This window comes from Hesperophylax consimilis, chromosome 8, assembly GCF_061612785.1.
Source record: "Hesperophylax consimilis isolate HC1 chromosome 8, BYU_Hcon_1.0, whole genome shotgun sequence".
Classification (NCBI taxonomy): Eukaryota; Metazoa; Arthropoda; class Insecta; order Trichoptera; family Limnephilidae; genus Hesperophylax; species Hesperophylax consimilis.
Window position 1 is genome coordinate 36787792 of NC_142843.1, and position 23888 is coordinate 36811679.

A 23888-nucleotide genomic window follows, 5' to 3' on the forward strand; every position below is an offset into this window, starting at 1 on the left:
GATTCTTGCAGCAGATTCTCCATCTCCGTGTCACCTGTTTCTGTACTTCATTTTATTTAACTTAATTTCAATTTCAATTTGTAATATTTATATTTTTTTTTTGTAATATCTGCATTAACTGTACAGCGCCCCTGAGGTGATATTTCGCAAAAGCGGCGCTATAAAAATCATCCAATAAATGTATAAATAAATAAATCAGGCTAATATTTATTTATTTTAAAATTAAAAATGTTATCCTTTGTCCTATGCATAAAAAACCTTGTCTCGTAAACATTAGTTTATCATTAAAAATAATAAGTTATTTGTCTAATAAAACAAAAAAAAATATATTTATTAATAAAATTATGTGGGTACAAGTTACCCCTTGTGCTATACGATAAGGTGGTTTCAATAAGTAGTTACAATATTGAATTAAAAGTTCATTGAACTTGAATAATGATACGCATTGAGCAGGAATATTTCACATTACTAACCAACTCACCGACAGCCGACATTTCTAGCTTTATACAGTTCATTTGACATTGACAGTATTTGATGCGATAATTACTTCTTATTATCAGCAAGCATGTCTTCATTTTTAACATGGCGAACCCTTCTTGTACACGAACAATTACTATTGATCAAAATGAGACAAATGAGACTTCTTGTACCCGAACAATTATTATGGATCAAAATGAGACTTCTTGTACCCGAACAATTATTATGGATCAAAATGAGACTTCTTGTACCCGAACAATTATTATGGATCAAAATGAGACTTCTTGTACCCGAACAATTATTATGGATCAAAATGAGACTTCTTGTACCCGAACAATTATTATGGATCAAAATGAGACTTCTTGTACCCGAACAATTATTATGGATCAAAATGAGACTTCTTGTACCCGAACAATTATTATGGATCAAAATGAGACTTCTTGTACCCGAACAATTATTATGGATCAAAATGAGACTTCTTGTACCCGAACAATTATTATTGATCAAAATGAGACAAAAACTAAAATGAATCTTCCATTAAATTTGTTCAATAATCGATATATTATTTTTTTAACTAAGTTAGTGAGTACATTGGTTAGTTATTTGGCACTTGATAAATAAACCTTTTATCTCGGCAGATGAATACTAGCAGAGTGGACCATTGTTTAAAATGCCGGTAATTCTCAACCTGTGAGATATTATTATTGTTTTTTAATATTATATTAAAATGTAACTCATATATGTATTTATTTTATACTTTTTGTCAAATGAATACATATTTAAAAATTTCAATCGAATTTATTGATATTTCTCTTATAAAGTTAACTATTTTTTATCGAAATGAATTAAGGTTTTTCTTGTAAGGTTATCAATATAAAATGTATTCTTATATATTATAATATCTAATTTTGTACATTTATATAAATTATATACCCGTATATTAAGTATACTTAGAATTAATATCTATTATGAAAACAATTTTTACATACTTTATACTTGAAACTGTGTTTTATTTACAATATTACTTTATTTAGATTTATGTTAATCTTAGTATTATCATTTGATTTTTTTTTTGTATTTAGTTATGCTATTTTATCCATGTGTTATGTTACACTTACATACATATACTGTCAATTTACCATGTAAAAGCTCGATAGGGCGTTAATGAATAATAAATAAATAAATACATAACAACACGGAGATAAATTATATTGTTTTAAGCTTTTTTATCAAAAGGATTTGAACCCTAGATACATCAAAACAGACAGTGCAGTTTGAAGGGCTATTTAACTAACACACAGAAATGGAGTTTATTTCATTTTATGACTTATTATGATTTCTTCGCGACACATCTTACATTCAAACAATATTTTCGACATTGGGTCAACTCTTTTCTCTGGCTAGACAATAAGGTTTCAAAATCCACAACCAAAAGGAGAATGATCAGATATGGATTGCAGTTGGTTAATCAAAAAGAAAATGTCGACGATGCGTCTTTCTTCTCCTCCATCGACTGCATCATTTTTGTCCAACCTAGAAAAGCAAAAGCAGCACCAAAAGTGAAGAAGTACTAACTGAAAATATAAACATTAAAAGAGATTTAAATGTCAATATAACTACAGGGTTTTCTTATAAGAGGTGTTATTTTGATATTCAATCGTAAAAGATCAATGCTTTCGTTGCTTGTGTGGCACGTGGCGCCGTCTTGTTGAAAGTAAACGTTGTCCAGATCAATACCATCCAATTCCGGCCATAAAAAATCATTAATCATCTCTCGATAGCGCAATCCATTCACCGTAACTGTTGCTCCAGCCTCATTTTCGAAAAAGTAAGGTCCAATGACTCCGCCGGACCATAAACCGCACCAAACAGTCACACGTTGAGGATAGAGAGGCTTTTCAACAATAATTCTTGGGTTTTCCGAGCCCCAGATGCGACAATTGGGCCTCATCACTCAAGATGATTTGCATTTGATTCACTCAAGTGAATTTTAATATTTTCAATGCGTTGTTGAAGCGTGTATCGTTCCATTTTTATTAATGGCGTAGTTTCTACTTGTCAAATGACAAAAATGACAGCTTCAAAAGTACCATCTACCGAAATAGCGGTCTATTCAAAATAATACCTCTTATTGGAAAACCCTATACTAAAAATGTTTGAGCTGAAGATATTTTTTTTCATATGAAGCAGAAACTTCGTTATTATTTGCTAACTTCTGTATTTCCTCCTTTTTAAAATATGGATCTCTTAAAGACCCAGTTTTATTCCTTCTTTTTCTCAAAGAGACCCTCGACATAGCATCCTTAAAAATGACACAGGCTCTGAGGGAAGTGATTTTCTTCAGGGAATCCTGTGTGAAATTACGCAAAAAAATATCATTATAATTCAACGGCCAATACAAAGCGAACTTACTCGGTTTTACCAGTTATAAATGCATTAAATATATCTTCAAATTGACGCATTCTTAAATAAATAAAGTATGTGTAACTATAAAATAATTAAAAAAAACATAATTTTTACTGTTAATAAGTTTAATAAATTTTTATACAGAGTTGTCCCTTAGCGATACTTTCTAATACTGGGTTTGTTTGTGGATGTATACAGAATTGTCCTTTAACGAAAATTTCTAATACTCAGGTTTGTTTGTTGTTTTTTTTTTGCTTTGGCTATTTAAAAAAAAATATAAGTAAAAAAAAAAATTTATAAAAGTATACGTGATAGTTAAGTTTTAATTAAATATATTATTAATATAAAAAAGAACTGCGTAATTCATTAAAGCAATAATCTCCCCACAGTTTTAGAATTATCAGTTACCCGATGCGTTGTTATGAAAAATTAATGCGATAGCCCCTTTTACACGTTTTCAGAAATTTGGTTTTCAAGTAGATATTTCTGTAAAAGTTAATTCCTACAATTAAAAACTCCAGGTGCTATTTAAGAACTGGCATTGGTACAGCGACAGATAATATTTATCGAAACTTCACAAAAAATTGTTTTTGTTGGGAAAAATATCAATCGTGACGTAAAATATACTCATCGAAAGATTGGAGCTAGGATTTTGGTGGTACTCTTTTAGAATATATAACGGTAGAACGTCCCATAATTTTGCGCTAATGCAGGCCATTCCATTATTTTAAGAACATGACCACCAATACTAAATTACTGTTTTTAAGTTTGTTATATGGCACTTGAAGTGAAATGACGCTAAACTGCGCTATATAAATGCTATGTTATTATTATTACTATTCCATATCATGGTACTGGCAATCGGAAACCGAAAGATTGCAAGTAAAAATTTCGTTTTAAAATTTTTGAAAAAGTATTTATTTGGAGTAAAAAACGTATGGTAACAAGGTAAAAAAAATTTTTATGTAATATATTTATATTAAAGTAATAATAAATATACGGGAACTATGTAAAACGGGTTTTGCACGCCCTCAGTAGCAAGAAACTACCGTCCAGATTGCAACATTTGTGACCACAGACATAGGAATTAATAGACGAGAAGATAATGGCGAGGGGTAAAATCAACTGTCGAAGAACGAAGGGAGTGAAGCTGACTGTGATTCGTCAATAAATCAATCTGACAGTAAATAGGCATCTCGCATTATAATATCACCATTTACTTCTTAAAAGTAAAATCTGCTTTTGAATGAATAGACATTTTTACATGGGAGCGCAAATTACTCGCCACGTTATGAACAAATTTGCGAAGTCCAAATTCGGCAAAAAAATTCGGTTCTATTTTCAGAGTCGAATATTTCGTTTAAGTATTTAGTTAAGACACTTTTATAAATGTTCATAATTTACTTCCCAGCAACCAACCAGCTTTGTGTTTCGCGTCCAGACGTTTCTCGATGTGATAGTAACAACTGATTCATATTATACGATGTGAATATGCTTAAAATAAAGTAAAATAATGCTTATATATGGAATGTAATACGACAATTGGGTTTATTCTCTTTTTCACATCTATTTTTACAAGTTTTCATAGTACAAGTCAACATTTTGCCGTGTTATTTCGTAAAATGAACCGATGATGCCTCGACCATAGTTCGCACAAGAATGATGACGTCACGTTTTCAAATTTCACTTGAGGCCATACGCGAGCACAGCCGGCTCCAATGGAACCGGTATGGGGAGTGGGGATAATACGCTTTTAATCACTTAGGGCAGGTCTACTAATATTCATATGTCTATGTTTGTGACTTTATATATATTTTTTGTTATTTATTTCCCATTTTTGAAAAAGAATATTATTTAACCGATAACATGCTATATACAAGTAAAATAAATTATTCAAATATTAACGATAAAATATTATTTACAATCAATTTTAGGTGCCGAAAGCACAAGCGCAAGTCCATTAGGCATCCATTAGGCTTGCCGTCTGGGCGGCGAATGACGATTGTTTGAAAGGGACTGTAGACTGTATGTAAATCCTAATGTTAGAGAGAGCTCGCTAATATTCAAAACGATTGGAATGAACAGACGTAAGCGCTGCTGTGAAAATATTTAATTATTTAAAATCACTCGTCAATGTCTCGAGAAGCATTTAAAAAAACACTGTGAATTTTTTCGTACCTGTAATGTGTTGAATAACAGAACAAACCTGTTTCTATTAATTTTCGGAGTATATTTCGCGATTTTTTTTCTATCGAGGGAATTTACTTTTTTAACATAACAAATGTACGAAGATTATCTGAAAGAATAACATATATTTTTTGAAGAACTTGCAAACTTAAAGTGTTCAAGGGAAACTTGTTATAGTTCGGTAGAAATTCGGAATGCCGACTCTTAATCGCCGGTGTCGTAGTAGTTGAAAAATGTAAGTATTTCTTTTCCACTTAACAAATAACTTTCCCGAAGTACTTTCTCTGAAAATTTGAACAAACTACATCTAAAACCGCTTTAGATTATTGAATCTCCATATTATGGACGTGTGGCCCCGATCGCATATTTACAAAGCCTATGCCATTTCTGTCACGGTGACGACTCTTACGGCGCGTATATACTTGCGAGCCGTTTGCGGTTGGTTCGTTCCTTTCTCACGGTTCGTAGTTCGGTTCGCGGTTTGCGCATGTGCGCCATAATGGAGAAGCTTTTGTTTGTGCAAAACCATATTTTTCACAAACCTAAAGCCTGAATATAATAGAATACGTAATAGTAACGGTGACGACTGTAATAGAATAGGTTTTGTTTGGCAAAATCATTTACACCAAGCTTCAGTCCATAGACTTTATTTTACTAATGAAATTGGAAGATAAATAATTATGATCGCAATGGGGGCGACTGCATATTATAAACACGGAGAAAAATGGTTATTGCTAATTTATTAAGAATCTCTTAAAATATTTGGTAATCCGGTTAAAAACGGGATTGCAGGCCCTTAACGAATAAATTAATATTTTTTCTAATAAACTTTTAGCAAAATACGAATATATTATTACGGTGTCCGAACCTGAAAAAATCCTAATATTTACTCATTTCGTCATTATATATTATCAAGGCAAATGCAGGTGGATGAACACGTGTTCCGATATATTAGGAATTTACTAAAAGTTTATCAGAAAACGGCCTGCAATCCTGTTTTTAACCCTATTACCAATAATTTTAAGAGATTCTTAATAAATTAGCAATACTCATTTTTCTCCGTGTAGTGCAATTCTAAATTTGCACAAACAAAAGATAATAATGGTTTTGTACAAATAGAAGCTTGTGGAAAATGTTGCTTGCGTTGTGATGGAGTACTTTGCCAGCCGAGGAATTGAACACACTACGCCTGGGTGGGTTTCAGTTTTACAAATGCGATGTCAACTCAGCCACCGACCGGTCACTACCTAATTACGATCGTTACTGTTACTGAAATGGAATAGGCTTTGTAAATACGCACCCTGGTCGGAAGTGTCACTGATTTTGGTCACGTTCGAACTGATTTCACCATCTTTCATTTCCACACTCCAATATCCGCATAATACATCATCCCCTCAGAGCAAATCTTCCCAAACTGTCCCTCATTCAATTTTACGTTAGTACGGATTTGAAATTTGGGATAATAATATTTACCCACAGTAGTTCAGCTATCTAGAGCTTACGTATTTTCAGTGAAATCTGCGAATACGGTTTTTTTAAATAACTATTTTTAGGTACATATTCACTTGTTTCCTGATAAAAAAATATATCAATGGATTTCACCACCAACATTCTTTTTTATTGCTGTTTATCATAAAGCAATAATAATTTGGACTAATACGTTATAATATTGTGGGGTTTTTAATAAAAAATATATTTATAATATGTTATATTGTTAACATTTTTTTTTTAAATTACAACTATTTTATTTTTAACTAAGACTAAATATTTATTTATTTATTTCACGCCTATTAAGGCTTTTACATACATATATATATATAAAATATTTACGAAATTATACACAAAAATAATGCAGGAAACGACTATTTAAAACAATTGCAGAAAAATAAATATAAAGTCAAAATATCACTGAACTTGATCAACACAGCATGAAGGCACAAAACATAAAAAATCCAAAATATTTTTTTCTGTTTCAGTTGACAAAATTATTATGTGTTAGTTAAATCAAATTAAATACCTTTATTAAAATATTCCACGACGTAACCAAACCGAGCATTTTGACGAACGTAAATATATCTCAAGCCGACCTTAAGAGGAAGCTACAAGCCAAATATGTGTATATTTTTGGTATACACATGACATTGAGAAACGGAGTCTAGAAACGTTCGATTTCAAGCAAAAAACTGTTTTTTATTTATTTTGCAAATAATTTTATAAGAAAGCAAAAAAATTAATCAAGTGAAACTGTCACAGATAATCTTAGCTATAATTCTGTATTTTTTAAAAGTTGTTTCCTTTACGCGTTCATACATTTCTATTGAAAAAACATATTTTTTAGTAGTTTAAATTTATATTTTTTGTTGAGTAATTTATTATTTTATTTGTATTCTACTCAAGCGAAGCGATGGGAAAACCTTCAATTTATCTAAAAGCATATTTTTTGTATTCATAATGTACACCAATTCGTAATATAGATTAATCAAAATAGTGATTTGGCTTTAAGCTTCGCCTCCGAATCAAAGAATCTGGGCTGGTTGAAAAAAATTGATAAGCCGCCTATCCTTTTCTATTACGTACTGACTGACTGACGAAATCTTATGTTGACAGTGACCTTCTTTTTTTTAAGGATAAGTGTGTCAAATTTCATCATTATCGGAAAAAAACTGTAGATTTGTATAAAAATCAAATCCACGCGGCCTGCCCGGTGTCTGCCCGTCTGATACAGGACACAGACACTCTCCTTTATATAAATAGATACATATAAAGATAGAAGATATGGGTTACAATGTAGATACCAACAAAGATTTCTTTAATGACTGGAAAAAGTGAATGATTGAAGAGCTGTGACACGAAATTCGCTACGCACTGCGTACGAGGATCATTGGTTCAGCTCGTCAGCGCTACGTCGTCAGTCGACGGTACGCAACACTGCGTCCAGCCTTAGATATGTTTTTTTTTTTTTTTTTTAAAAGAAAGACAAACATTCCCGGGTTACGAATAACCCAACAATGTTTGAAAATCTCCTACTACCACCACAGAAAGCCGAAAATGTAAATGTAATGTAAATGCGTAATTTTTTTTTCTAGAGCATGAAGAGGTGCTGTACGTCATAATGTCCCAGAAGCATCCCTACCACGTGAGCCTGGCGGAACGATTGCAGGACAGCATTGAAGATCAGGTCTACAACCTGGAGAAGGTAATAATAAATAATATTTAATGGCAAAAATAAATAAAAAATCGCAAATAAACAAGGTGGGAAAATGCACAAACTTCTTGCACTAAATAAATAACTTTTTCCGAAATTTCAAGTTTTCAGGTAAAAAAGTTGAATTGTTTAAATAGAAAAAATAATATTCTTTTATGGCCAAATATATTTTTGGATGGAAAAAATATTTTTTTATGGAAAAATATATATGTATGGAAAAATATATTTGTATGGAAAAATAATATTCAAATTTGTATGGAAAATTTTGTATCGAAAAAAGTTCTTTACCGTTTTTACTTCTACCATCGTGTAGAATCACCTCCCAGCTACCAGTTTGTACACTTTACCCCCGGACAGCCTATATATTAACGTCAGAAATGAGTGTAAAAAATATCTATTTATCTGGCTTTAAATCCCAAAACTCTACATGTGCACTGACCCCCTTACTAATAAACGTGTTTTAATTTTTACACAACTGTGTAAAATTTAAATCACATTTAATGCCATGCGTGTACAGCACAGTTTGCTAGGTAATGAAAGCATAATAATCATATACATTTAATGACGACTGTAAAAAAAATCTATAATTTTTCATAGCCATCTATAATTTTTTTGTGATGCCAGCATTTTCCGAGGTAAAATATGTATTTATAATATATCGTATATTTTTTGTGTGTTTTTCTAAAGTAGGTACACAATTGCGTAAACAAATAAACTTATCTGAATTTCTCATGTGTTGAGATTATTCAATCTCTCAGGCCTCTGGCACATTCTGTATTCTCGGAGTATTTCCGCTTTGCAATAAAATCCAAATAAACGCAATAATTCAGAAAGGTTTTCTAAAATTAAAAACTGTTTTAGAAAGGTGATGAAATACCCTTTCAAATTTTATTATTAGAAATAAACATATAATTTTTGAATTATTTAAATTTTGAATGCAAACATAAAAAAAGTTTTTAAAATGACTCAACTTAGGACGGGTTGTTTCGGAAAATTTGAACAATTCATCAAATTTCAACGTTCATTTTCGGGTTCTGTGAAAGACTTATTCAATTTCTGTTTTTATATCACTGTAGGCTAGTTGCTTGACAAAACTGAAATAAAAACAGAACTTGAAAAAATCTTTCACAGAACTTGAAAATGAACGTTGAAATTTGATGAATTGTTCAAATTCTCCGAAACAACCCGTCCTTACATTTTTCATCTAAAACAACAAATTCAAAAAAAAAATCTTATTTTACTAGACAAATCTATTTAACAATTTAAACATTAGTCTCTTCATTTTTTTCGTTTCCATATAAAAAAAATAATGAATAAATTACGAAGTTTCACATAGACATATGAATATTAGTAGACCTGCCCTAAGTGATTAAAAGCGTATTATCCCCACTCCCCATACCGATTCCATTGGAGCCGGCTGTGCTCGCGTATGGCCTCAAGTGAAATTTGAAAACGTGACGTCATCATTCTTGTGCGAACTATGGTCGAGGCATCATCGGTTCATTTTACGAAATAACACGGCAAAATGTTGACTTGTGCTATGAAAACTTGTAAAAATAGATGTGAAAAAGAGAATAAACCCAATTGTCGTATTACATTCCATATATAAGCATTATTTTACTTTATTTTAAGCATATTCACTTCGTATAATATGGATCAGTTGTAGAAACATAATATACTATCACATCGAGAAACGTCTGGACGCGAAACACAAAGCTGGTTGGTTGCTGGGAAGTAAATTATGAACATTTATAAAAGTGTCTTAACTAAATACTTAAACGAAATATTCGACTCTGAAAATAGAACCGAATTTTTTTGCCGAATTTGGACTTCGCAAATTTGTTCATAACGTGGCGAGTAATTTGCGCTCCCATGTAAAAATGTCTATTCATTCAAAAACAGATTTTACTTTTAAGAAGTAAATGGTGATATTATAATGCGAGATGCCTATTTACTGTCAGATTGATTTATTGACGAATCACAGTCAGCTTCACTCCCTTCGTTCTTTAACAGTTGATTTTACCCCTCGCCATTATCTTCTCGTCTATTAATTCCTATGTCTGTGGAAGTTTCATTATTTTTTCTCAAATTCATAGAGGTGTACATTTTAATTATTCTGTGGTTAACTTCTAGATTTTGTACAATTTTTTTTTTTGTAATTAGTGTAAAAGATTTTTATAAAAATGTATTTAAAAATATATATTTTCAATTTAAAATGTATTAAATTTATTATAATAAGGAACTCCAGTCCATTTTATATCAATAATGACATTCTAACTTATATGCCAGTATATTTTTTATTGTTAGTTTTAGTAGTTAAAATAATTATCAAGTTTTAATTTTTCGGGTCTTCCGAAAACCCACCAAATCTATGGACGTGACCTGTGACGTCACCAGTCACCATTCTCAAAAGTCTACGGTATTTTTTTACCGGCGCTGTATTTTGAATGGCAGACCCGCTTTAACATTGAAGAACACTAGTTAAGGCGATGCACTGTGTCGTGTAATATTTTGAATCGAGCCGCTATCAATAACAACCCTTACGTAGATGGCGATAAGGCTTAAATTCCCGCCTAGCACCATCCATCTGTTTTGATTTATGCAAGAAAAAAACATGGCCAAAAAGTGCCTTTTATTTTATTTTGTGGATGTTCAGACACAAATATTTAAATGTTTTTCGATTATTTTATAAATAACTTAATTCGCCACATTATACAATAAAACCATAACCGAAAATGGGTTCGTAAGAAGAGATTTTGAACTTTAAAGCAGTTTTCATAGGCCTTATACATAATTTTTTTCTGGGCTTGTAAAAAGACTTATCTAAAAAATACTCGATTATTTCAAAGGCCAGGATGTATTCTACTCGCAGTATTTAATTAACGCATCTGAAACATTTCTAGGTGACCAAATTTTCAAACCAAAAACACATGATTTTGCATTACTACGTATTGCATCGCCTTAAAATGTTAGCATCTCGTCTCTTATGTTATTGTATTGATCCAAAGTGCAAAAATACATCCATGACCGCACCCGATAAACAATTTACCGGTATTCAAAAACCTGCATTACAACATTTTCGTCAGTTCCAATGTGAATTTGGACAAGAATTTCCAATACATATATACATATTATGTTCTAAAATATCCACAAGAGATGAAGAGATGTTCAAATTCCCCACAAGTTCCTTTACCTAAAAAATGAAACCAAATTCTATTGAATTTAGCATTTATTTTTTATTATCTAGTCATTTTCGGATTTTCTCTTTCTTTTGAAAATTTGCTGCGAAAGAAAACAAAATATGGTACATTCTCACAATTATTGTAATTTTTTTTTTTAGTATGATTGGATAGTGAATAAATGCCCTGAATCCCCGTATTTTCCCCATAGTAAATCAAAACCAATTGTTGAAAAATCTTAAAATTTCCCACAATTTGGAAAATTCTCCACAAATTGGCAATCTTGGTGTGGATATGGTAGACCATAGATATATTACTCACGTAGACTGGTTGTGATGAATCGACAGATTCAGTCTTACCAACCAAACAGTGTGTTTTATTCGTTTTTAAATGACGATTTATAAATTCTATGTATATATAATAAAACTTATAATTACAAAATCAGTGTTTGTTGATCTACGTGAATATGTTTTTTGTCTAACAAAAACGGTGAAGTTAGGTGAATAGCAGTCGTGGTCTTTTTACACAACAAATAAATAAGCGAATATCGGATATTTCTGAATTTTTAACTCAAATTGCGATTTTTACATACAGGGTTTTCCAATAAGAGGTGTTATTTTGATATTCAATCGTAAAAGATCAATGGTTTCGTTGCTTGTGTGGCACGTAGCGCCGTCTTGTTGAAAGTAAACGTTGTCCAGATCAATACCATCCAATTCCGGCCATAAAAAATCATTAATCATCTCTCGATAGCGCAATCCATTCACCGTAACTGTTGCTCCAGCCTCATTTTCGAAAAAGTAAGGTCCAATGACTCCGCCGGACCATAAACCGCACCAAACAGTCACACGTTGAAGATAGAGAGGCTTTTCAACAATAACTCTTGGGTTTTCCCAGCCCCAGATGCGACAATTTTGCTTGTTGACGAAGCCACCGAGGTGGAAATGGGCCTCATCACTCAAGATGATTTGCATTTGATTCACTCAAGTGAATTTTAATAATTTCAATGCGTTGTTGAAGCGTGTATCGTTCCATGTTTATTAATGGCGTAGTTTCTACTTGTCAAATGTCAAAAAATAACAGCTTCAAAAGTAACATCTACCGAAATAGCGGGCTATTCAAAATAACACCTCTTATTGGAAAACCCTTTATGTGGTTCTTTTGCATTACATGAGCTATATTCATCTCCTTTATTGACTACCAAAAAGCACGGCCCGTATTAGTAGTTTTCAAATCATTTTATTTTTATTTAGTAATGAACGGATAATCACTGCCCCAGAACGGAAAATCTTTTTATTAATTTTTGGTTTGAAGAGGGGTGGAGGGCACTTTTTTTTATCATTTGATTGATGTGTCCATCACTACTCTGTAGTGTCAGTAAAAAAAAATTGTGAAATACTTTGAAGATGTAATTGATTTATTCTCGGAGTATTAACGTTTCGAACAGAGTCTATCGTGTCTAACATCAGGGCAGATATGGAATGATGGGTGACCCTATAACGCTGCCCGAAACGTTGGCTAAAGAAGGAGGTTGCGCAACATGGCATAATAACTCAAAAATAAATCACGATAATTCTTTTGGTCTAGTGATATATTTTTGATTTCCATCACACTTTCCGAATTTCTATTACATTTTATAAACAGAATAAAAAGCATCCCCTCTCATTGGCAGGGTTTCCCGACCGTCATCATCAGCACTGCTCCCGGCTCCTGGACCGTGTTGCCACAACTGCGCGAGCTGCACGACAAGCACTGGCAGGACTTCAAGTGGGTCGTCTTCTGCGAGGATCACACCGAGTTCCGCCTCAACTTCCTCCACGACGTGCTCAGCGAATATGATCACAACGAAGTAGGTTTCATCTTATAGGTAGCATATCGTTTTGGATGTGTGTATGTTTCTGCAAAATATCGGCAAAAAGGAGAACTTCATTAACGCCCGGTTCACCGTTTTACCGCCAGAGTGCACATTAGCGATGCTTTCATCACTGACGGTAAAAACGATAACTCTTCACCCTATCGGTATAAAAAAGACTGGGTTTTTGTGGACTGCAGTCTGAAAAGAGGGGATACCAGAAGAAGATTAACTTAACAGAAGATTTAAGATAAAATCATTGTTATAAACGGTGTCCGGAAACTGGCAGTACAAGCTAGTAGTTGGTAAATCTATATCAAATAGTGAACCCAAAAAAACTTCCACTATTCATTTCAAAGCATTTCAATTTTCTTTTCAAATTTTTTTCATCGTTAAATGTTCAGATTAAAAAACTTTTGGAGCCTTGTCTACGCTTGGACGCGTTTTAAAATATAATAAACAGCTAATATTCCAACTTCGTACTTGATTTACTTGAAAACTCAAATTATAAAAAAAGTTGTACCCCAAAATCGACTAAATTGTTTATATTATGATATGTATTACCTAAATGGATTTTAGAAAAATGCCACTGTAGTTTGACAAAAAAACAAAAGATTGTTCCCTAGCTTCGCATCGTCTGGAATGAAGCGTGGTGCGGTATGGCAAGCCACCAACTAACAGTGGAAAACTACTAATTTATCAAGCCCTTTCTGCGCAAAGCAAGAGACGTACATCTGCAAACCTTTGCTTGCGATCCAGCTATACGAAAACAGTTTTTGTTTTAGGCTATTATAATTAATAAATGTTAATTTTTTTTCCTTTAGGAACATTTCCTCGGCCACGGTTTGAAGGACGTGGAGCCGACCATAATCCACCATTTTGCCCTGATGGAGAACGAACTTACGTACCCAAATTTCGGCTCGGGGTTCGCAATGAGCATGGGCCTAATACGCACGTGAGTCTTACTTGGAAAGAATAGTAATTCAAATTTATTGCAGTTAGTAATACTTTCATTTACATGGAAATGTGTTAATAAAGAAATGAGATTGGTAGCTTTTTTTTAACGTTTCTTTTGCAAGGTGCCCTAGGTCTAAAACAAAACTTTATAGCGCGCCATTGTTCGAAATTGTTGTCACAAATTTTCAGACGCACTAGAAATAACTGGTTCATGGAAACAATTGCCACAAACTACCAAGTCACTCTAGCAAGTCCAAACTTGCACTGAAGCTACATCAGATGTTGGCCTGCTTCGCCCCCCCCACCAATCTAGAAGTCTCCAGTATTGCCACATCAAACGCAACTCTACCGGTCTCATTGCTTTGTATACACAGGTGTATTTAACTCCACGGTCTTTAATAAATATTCATTTAAAAATGTAAGTAAGTACTACTATTTCACTGATTCTTACTGTTTGTATGAGCGCATCATTTACTCCTGAATCGCTGAACAATAATCTTTTACAAATTATATTATGTATCCTGATAATATAGTAACTAAATTCTCATTTGAGCATTTATAATTAAGAAAAAATGTTAAAAATTAAAACCTGCATCGAATACTTCTTTCTGTCAACACAATTTTAACTGGCCGCAACTCGTCCTAATATTGGGAATTATCCATGAATTCCAAAGCTTTGAGCATCACTTTACATAGGTTTCCCATATTAATTAAATAAAAAACAAAAACTTTGAAGAAACACAATAATTGAAAATATTTTGAAAGCTTATCCATCATCGTTCACCCACTCTACTACAAGTCGCATCTGCGCACAGCAGCGTCCCGCCTTTGTTTCTACCTACACACGAAACGCATAACTTACATTGCTTTGATAGTCCGTGCAGTTGGGTTGTAGCTCGGTGACAGTCGGCACGCTTCCAAGTCATATCTTCCTTTGTTTCTATTATCTATAGATTATTTTCTTCATCTTTCGGAATTTTTTTACTAATCACAATAATTTCTCGTTTTGCATGTGAAGACAGTGTCAATAAAGTCCTCAAGACCTATGACAAGACAAAATTCTCCGAGTTCTCCATTGACCCGGCTTACGAGTTGGCTAAGTTCATTTTGGAGGAAGGGCCCGAAGTGCGCCTCACCCATCGGAAAGAGTTCTGCGTGGTTTCCTCTCAAACTTGTGCAACCTACCCTAAATCATACGGCCCTTGTGTAAGTATTAATAGTTAAATTGATGAAAAAGATCTATGGAATCTGACTCTTGGCCATAAACAATACATTTATGGGTAGTATGTAGATACCATTAGATTAGGCTTTTTCCCTTATGGTGCCTTCAGGGAACCAAGGGGGGAGTTACCTCTTCCATCGTGGGGCCTTCAGGGAACCAAAGGGGACTTGACTCTTCCCCCATCAGGCCTTCTGGAACCAAGGAGGAGTGGAGAGGAGAGATGAGGCCGTCTTCCCTCGTGGGGTCTTCAGGGAACGAAGGGGGATTGGAGAAGAGAGATGAGACCTGGGAAGACACACTGTAGAACCAGAAGACATAGCCTCATATCGAGTAACAACCCTTGTCAACTTTATAAAAGGGACCGGGTGACTGTTAAAGGAGAAAGGTAACATGGGAGATAGCACATCTGGGTCTATGGCCTGAGTGCTCACGGGAACTATATGAATACCTTCTCCGCTCTATAATAATAAAAAATAAATAAATAAAAACATGTAGATACCATAGACAAAGGTATAATTAATATTGCCACTTCTTGGCGTCATTGCACTCTGTTTTAGTATTATTTTGACATTGAAAATTTTTGTTACATTGGAACAGTTATAAAATACCAGGAAATATAAAATCATAAGCATTAACAAAATAATCTCACAAAGGCAAAACCCGTACTGCTTTATATTTAAACATTACATTTTAAGTATGACATAAAGTCTTAGTTTCTAAGAAAAATTATATGAAATGAAGTTATTAGCGAGATAAAATTTAAAAAGATAAGAAGGTAAAATTCTGTGTAGGAGTAAATGCTATATAGATGGTGACTGCCAAGATTTATAAGAAAAGTATATCGATTTCAGTGAATTTTAGCCAAGATTTGATATATTTTTAAAAGAAACATTTTGATGCAACATGGTCTCTTCAAAATTTGTGAGTGGTGAATTGTACGTTTTAGGGACAGTAAAATTAATATGTGTTGTGTTCAATCTGTATTGGCAATTGGGTATACACATACATATACACAAATGCCATCTATGGCTAGAAGGATTTGAAATGTTTGGACGCTTGTAAATAAATTTTAGAAATTGAATCCTGTAGGTTTGTCTTGAGTCCAATACATCACTTTCTTGGAACAATTTGTCACCTCCATGCAGTTGAATATGCAAAACATCAACTTTTAGGAGAGCAAAAAAAGTATGGTTTTTTTACATGTCAGATTTGAAAGTCGTTTGAGGTTTATTTTATCGAAAATAATTTACCATGAGTTGATTCGAATGACTCTTAGCCACTCGAGCGCTTGGTCAATAACTGGAATATGAGTGGAATTTCAAATTGAGATATATAAACGGATTATAGTGCTATTTGATCGTGTGAGGAATGTGGAGATCCGCAAAGAGTGCAAAGCTGATGTAAGCGTAATGAGTAAGATTAAGAAAGGGACGCTTAGATGGTTTGGGCATGTAGAGCGAATGAGCGAAGATAGGAGTGTAAGGAGGATATATGATGCAAATGTGAATGGTAGCAGAAGTCGGGGACGCCCGAGGAAGACATGGCACGATCAAGTGAATCAGATACTCGAGTCGGGCCATGTCAAGAGTCAGAATAATAGAAGAGTATGTATGAGACGGTGTATGAATGTGAATGAGGCAAGGAGTGTGTGCCAAGACCGAGTTGTTTGGCGGTCCGTCCTCTCTGCCTACCCCTGCAGGGAAACGGCGTGATGGTTAGTTAGTTAGTTAGTTAGTGCTAAATAGCCAATAAATTCAGCTATATTTTACGGTTTATCCTATATTTTTGCGATTTATAAAAAGTCCTAAATGCACGAATTCTGCGAGTATAAATTGACATATTATGGCGTGCGATCACTCAAGACGTTTTGCAACCTCGGCATAATACACTCGAATGTATAATATAGTTATTAAGGTTCGCAAATTTGAGAAGTTTGATCTCCGCAACTGCTGGAGATAGGATTTTGCTGATTTGCTGTAGTGCGTATCATCAAATAATATATTTTTTTAAATTTCAATTTTTCAAAAATTGGAGTTTCTCAACTTAAGCACGGAGGTGACGGATTGTTAGGAGGTTTAGGATTTGATTTTATGGTACACAATCTTGATTAATTATTTTAGTACATAACATAATGCTTTCTTTATTTTTTCAGGGTAATTCAGTACAATTGGATTCATTATTTTTCGCAGTCAAAACATATCACAAATTTCACAATACCAGAGTTCAAGTGGTAAAAAAAACCTGGGGCAAATTCCCTGTTCATATGCTGTTCTTTAGTGACAAGAATGGTAAGAACCATGCTTTATTTATAATAAATACTTACATAATATTCATTAGAAAATAATTATTTTAGAGTACTTACTTAATTTATTTTCAGTTTGTGTTTACATATTTTAGTGCTGTCCATTTTGTAATTCTTTTCTTTGCAAGGGTTTTATCAAAAATCTTGTATGATTATTTGTAAATTATACTTGTTTGTAAAATTGAATTCATACGATTGTTGCAAAAATTTATGTTTTTATTTAAACTAAAAGATTCAATATATAAATATTTTTAGTAAAGTTTTGAAATTCCGCCTCATGCACGCAATTTATAAAAAAATAACACTTGATTTCAACTTAATTACTGATGTAAACAACTACTTAAGTCGGGAGTGATGTTAAACATTCACAAAATAGTTTTTAAGGTTGTTAGCTTGGGTTATTTTAATAATTTATGCGAATTTCCTAACCTTCAAACTTTACATTGATTGAGAAAACAATGGAACTTTAATGCATCTTTTACCATCTCCCTCGACATAAATAAATATTTGTTTCTCGTAGTAATTAAGTTGAAACCAAGTGTTATTTTAATTTTTTTTCATATTAAGCATGAGACAGAATTCAACAATTTTACGAACAATTTTCAAGAAATTTTAATTATTTTAATATTTTTCAAGATATATTAAATAAAAAAATATTATATATTTCAAGATATATTATGTATTTAAATATATTTCAAGAAATATTATATATTTAAATATATTTCAAGAAATATTATATATTTAAGTACCTATGTTTCAAGAAATTTTCTTTTCCTTAACACTTCAGATAAATCATTGCAAATAAACATACCAACCTAAAACCTCTGCTAAAAATGGTGAGCGAAGTATTTTAAATTGGTTTTATTTATGGTGAAGGCATCAAATATTGTAAAAGTATTAATTTGTCTAATAAGTCGTGTATTCTTATTCTACTAACAAATTGTAATATTTCAAGACAGTAATATTCCGTCCATTGAGCTGGGTGTCCCCAACGTGGACAGAGGCCACTGCGCCAAAACCTTGGCCATTATTAACTATTTTTCCACGGCGTTGCACTTGCACGATAAGGCATTGAAGTGGCTCGTCATTGCTGACGATGACACAATTCTCAGGTAAATTACGAGGTGTTTTATTTTATTTAATTATACACCCAGCTAGATTATAAGAACACAATATGTATAATAAGCTATCAAAAATTATACAAATTATTTTTAAAGCATACAGTAATGTAAAACTGATAAACTTAATATGTTAAATAATATTTTTAAAACATAACAATAATGTAAAATAAAATAGAAACTAAAATAACATTATAAGACAAATCACTAAAACTGCATTAACTACGTTACTATTATAATGTGTAGAATTCAGCAAAGTGCTCATATAGATTAATTTATATAATTTATGTGTAATATTTAATACACATATCAATATGTATACTACAAACTTGTTGCTAGATAATTTTACTGTAAAAATATATTCGATTTTGTAAACAAGCCAAACTTTTGTTTACCCGATTTGGAATTTGCCGTAAAGGTTTTTACGCAGTCAACAATTTGCGTGCTATTGTAAAAAGGACTAATTATTTTATTTTCAAAGTCTAAATATAGAGATAGTACAATGGGAGTTGCCTGTGTTTTGTCAGATTTATTTATTGACAAATCACTGAAAGGAAAAAGGCCACGCCCCCTCCCCGCTCCTGTCAGATTGGTTTGTTTCCCTTTCCCTTTTGATCAGGTCTATTGGTAAACAGTCATTTTCCTGTTATTTTGAACATCAAGTGTGCAAAATTTCATCAAGAAGAATTTAAATTCTGCTTTAACCAGTGGAATGCCGATGGGTCTCTGGAGAACATGCAAGCATTTTAATATTTTCCTTTTTAGAATAATTTGTGATGCGATTTTGACCTTAATGCTACGAAAAATGTATGAAAAACAAAATCGACATCGCTTGGGCTAATAAAACTTTAGATTCCTATGAATAATAGATAAATTCCACTTTTGATTATTATGAATAATAATCTCTAAAGGCCAAAAAATTTTTTCGGTTTTATGCTCTGGCCTTCAACAGGTTAAGGGGTGGGAAAAGGAAATGTGGGGGTTTTAAGAAATTTTATGTAGACAGTCATCTGCCACTTGTTTTGATGGTGAAATAAAACACTATATAATATACAATTAAATAAATAAATTTCGGCCAAATTGTATTTGTATAATGCCGTAATTTTTAAAAAATGCAGCAGGTCTTAAAAATGTAGAGCATTTTATTTTGTTAATTTGCAGCGTGGCCCGACTAACGGAGCTCCTGTCCTGCTACGGCCATCGCCAGCTCGCCCTGGGTGAGCGCTACGGCTTTCACGTATGGAAGGGCCGCGTGGGCTATGATTACCTGACAGGCGGCGGGTCGCTGGTGCTGAGCGCCGACCTGCTGGCCCCGCTGGCTGCCTGTGCCTGCCCCGCGCCCACCGCCCCCGACGACATGTGGCTCGGCGTGTGTCTGTCACGCCTTGGGGTACCGCTGGCGCACTCGCCTCTCTTCCATCAGGTAACCTAACTGACGAGGCGAGCGCTAACTAAAGGGTCACGTGGGCTACGACTATCTCTACTGTTTTTTCGATATCAAATAGCTGTTATTTCCAACAGCTAGTTATATTTTAATATACTGCTCTATTTAATAGTAATACACACTTTTTGATTCTGGAAATAAATGTACAGTCAAATTAAAAGGAGACACCTTTAAGGAAGGTTTGCCCAAGGCTCAAATTTTAATTAATTCTGACAAATTAACACACATAAAATTAGTAAAAACAGTACTCACTAATCAAATATTTTACGAAAAACGATTTGAAAATTTTTTGCAATATAACATTAGTGGTAAGCACCAGAATTTATTCTTCTAGATGATAACTTTATGGGGTATTCAGTCTAAAACATGTGAGATTTTAGCAACATTTTCATCAAAATTAATTAAAATATACCCCTCGGAAAGATCCATTTTCTAGGCCTGACAGGGCTAATTCGACCGTAAGTCCATCCAATACGCCGGAGCCGCTCCCCGTATACAACTTTGTGCACGTCTTCTTCACTTACGTCAGTTAAGATTCTGACTTTATTTTTGAGTATTGTGTCATCAAGCGCAATTTGGTTGAAATAACAAAAAAAAAAAGTGAAATTGACGTTTTATATTAAATATGCCCCAAGATTAAATAAATTATACTCTTAAATTCAATAAGTAATAAACGATTTAACTTTTTTATAAAATACTAAACTCCAACTTTGACGGTTCCGAACTCCTGCAACTCATAAACGTAAGCTTTCCCACAAAAACAATACAACAAATACAGTTTTCTACGGTAGCTTACCTAAGCGCAACTACATTGCTCATTCATCGATACTATACGATCATTTCGATAACTTATCATCATTCCCGAGCACAACTGCAGATCGCTAACGCAAAAACTACAGTTCATGTCGAATAAATTAAAACCACTTAATTGTTGTTAATCGTTGTTTGTTCGTTGGCGATCTGCGTCATGCTCGGGAACGATGACAAGTTACTGATATTTTCGATAAATCCTTTATCGATCTACCGTGCTAGATACCCTGACCAATGTACATATTTATAAAAATTCTCATATTTTTATTTTTATTATTTCTTTCACGTGTTCAAAATTATTTCTAATGTTAAAGTTGTACTACCTGTAATACAGCCATCATAAGCAAAAGGCAGCTATAAATTTGCAAGGTTCACACTCTGTTGCACTACTTTTATTATATTAGGTGAAAGGTCTTGCATATCAGAATGTGACCATTGCAAAATCCTAATTGCCTTTTCGCTTATGATGGCAGAATCTCCAAAAGCCTTCTGAGTGTTTAGTAAATAAAAAATACATATTATGTATCATTGTTATAATTATTATATATTATCTTCTATTTGAATTGACAGGGCCGTCCCATGGACTACCCCTTGGAGTATTTGGCCCCCCACCGCCCCGTGTCCTTTCACAAACACTGGATGCTCAACCCTGAGGAAGTGTACCGCCAGTGGTTCCTCAGTGACGACCTCACCTACTCCAAGTCCCACCCCGGCCACCAGGATCCCCAGCCTGAACCTACACCCGCATCGGCAGACAGCCACATTAGACATATTGAATTATAATTGGGAAGTGCTGGATGTAGTGGAGATGGTTCCTTGATAAAACAGAACACTGTCATAAGTGAAAACAAAAAGATATCTCACCTAACCTAACCTATTTTAATATCATGTTCTATTTTTGCCATTGTTCTGTTTTGTCATTGTTCTATTTTATCCTGTTACTAGTGGAGATAATGTTGGATACCACCTGTCGATAGCACTACTAAAGATACAGCAGTCACTTTTTTTTTTAAATTTTGATGAATTTTCACAATAAAATGTTTTCAGTTATATATCCAAATTCAAAGTTATATATTCATTTTATATATCCAAAAATCTCTCTGGGCATGGTTTTTTTTGCTGTAGAAAATTTTTTTAAATGGGTTTGGTTTTCAAACAAGGGTTCCATTGCCTGGAGCCAGGAAGATTATGACTCTCGTACAGATCAAATTTCCCAGAATGTGATTTCAGTGTGACGCTGAGAACATATGACTTTTTAAATAAAGTTTGGTTAAAAGGTGAACTCATTACTGCAACACAGCAATGATTTTGCAAACGCTGGTGGCGCTTTGTAAATTTCACAACTTTTTTATAATTCTGTTTTATTAGAAGACTTTTCTAAGACTACGAAGTTACTAAAACTTGTGTGCACCATTCCAATGACCTCGGTTGAGAGCGATAGATATTGTTACTAAAACTTGAGTGCACCATTCCAATGACCTCGGTTGAGAGCGATAGATATTGTTACTAAAACTTGAGTGCACCATTCCAATGACCTTGGTTGAGAGCGTTAGATATTCTTACTAAAACTTGAGTGCACCATTCCAATGACCTCGGTTGAGAGTGATAGATATTTTTCAATGTTAACACCATGAGCCAGGACAGACTAGACACTCTATCAGTGTTAAGCATAGAAAAGTTTTTTAATTCATATTATGCATATATCTCAACAAGAGGGTCATATAGGTCTTCGTCAAACAAAAGGAGCGGAGAAAGGAACTTCTTTATAAATAGGTGTGTACCTAATATTGAATTTATTGTCTGACTAAAAGTTTTACTCTGGAGAACCCCCCAAATATTTTAACCATCGGCCACCAGTGATTAGAAAAAAGGAGGCATGGAAGGGTTTATTATAATACAGAGGTTGCGAAAAGGTTTTTAAATTTCGTTGGGTGGAATAACCCTATTATCTTTTTTCTGCCTTGGAAAGATATTAAGGTTTTTTGATTACTCAACTCAATCCAGCGAACTATTCTCCACTGGTTATGGATACCTTCCAGAATGCATTATCTCGCCCATTTAGACATTCCTGATCAAAACCTACAAAGGTGACAACCATCACCTCTTGGGTTATTCCAAGGGGATATAACTCCCATCGAAAATTGCAACCGAAATATTGTGACGTCATATGATTGCCTAACTGTATCCACCAATGAAAAACTCTGAAAGTCTATGGAATTAACTTTCAGAGTTTTTCATTGGTGTATAGTATAATAAGTAGGCTCCGAATGAAAATTTAACTGTCTATATATTGGCATATCTATGGTTTTTTAGGACCAATTTGTTTCATACAAAAAGCCCGGAGATATCGATCTAGTAAGTGGTTTATTTATTGGTTATTCTAAATAAGACAAAGGTGACTCTTCAAAAAGATACTTGAAATGTAATAAATATATTATGTTCTAGGATAACGGCAAAATTTTTTGCTGACTGCTAGGAGTAGCATTACTTTATCCAAAATATTTTTTTTTAAATATTGTGGTGGGTAACAAACATTATTGTTCTAAAAAGTGGGTTTAATATTTTATAAAGTTTGAGAACTTGTAATTACATATTTATATAATTATTATAACTGATATGATATGTACCTAGTCATAATAACAACATACCCTAAATTCTTAGCCAAAATTTTATTATATTTAAGATATTAAATTATTTGTTATTACAATATTTGTTTTATTCAATTTATG

General features: G+C 33.3%; 1 protein-coding gene across 1 annotated transcript in view; it reads left to right on the forward strand.

Moving 5' to 3' along the window:
- The window catches only part of LOC149421974 (beta-1,3-glucosyltransferase), a 62363-nt gene extending 38560 nt beyond the window's left edge, over nucleotides 1–23803 (forward strand). Inside the window, exons 3-10 of the mRNA XM_089634198.1 lie at nucleotides 8157–8266; nucleotides 13127–13303; nucleotides 14131–14261; nucleotides 15286–15469; nucleotides 17638–17773; nucleotides 18743–18899; nucleotides 20067–20328; nucleotides 21730–23803. Coding sequence (XP_089490324.1) covers nucleotides 8157–8266; nucleotides 13127–13303; nucleotides 14131–14261; nucleotides 15286–15469; nucleotides 17638–17773; nucleotides 18743–18899; nucleotides 20067–20328; nucleotides 21730–21942 — 1370 coding nt within the window. The 3' untranslated portion in view covers nucleotides 21943–23803. The remainder of the gene's footprint in view (nucleotides 1–8156; nucleotides 8267–13126; nucleotides 13304–14130; nucleotides 14262–15285; nucleotides 15470–17637; nucleotides 17774–18742; nucleotides 18900–20066; nucleotides 20329–21729) is intronic.
- Nucleotides 23804–23888: the final 85 nt, after the last annotated feature.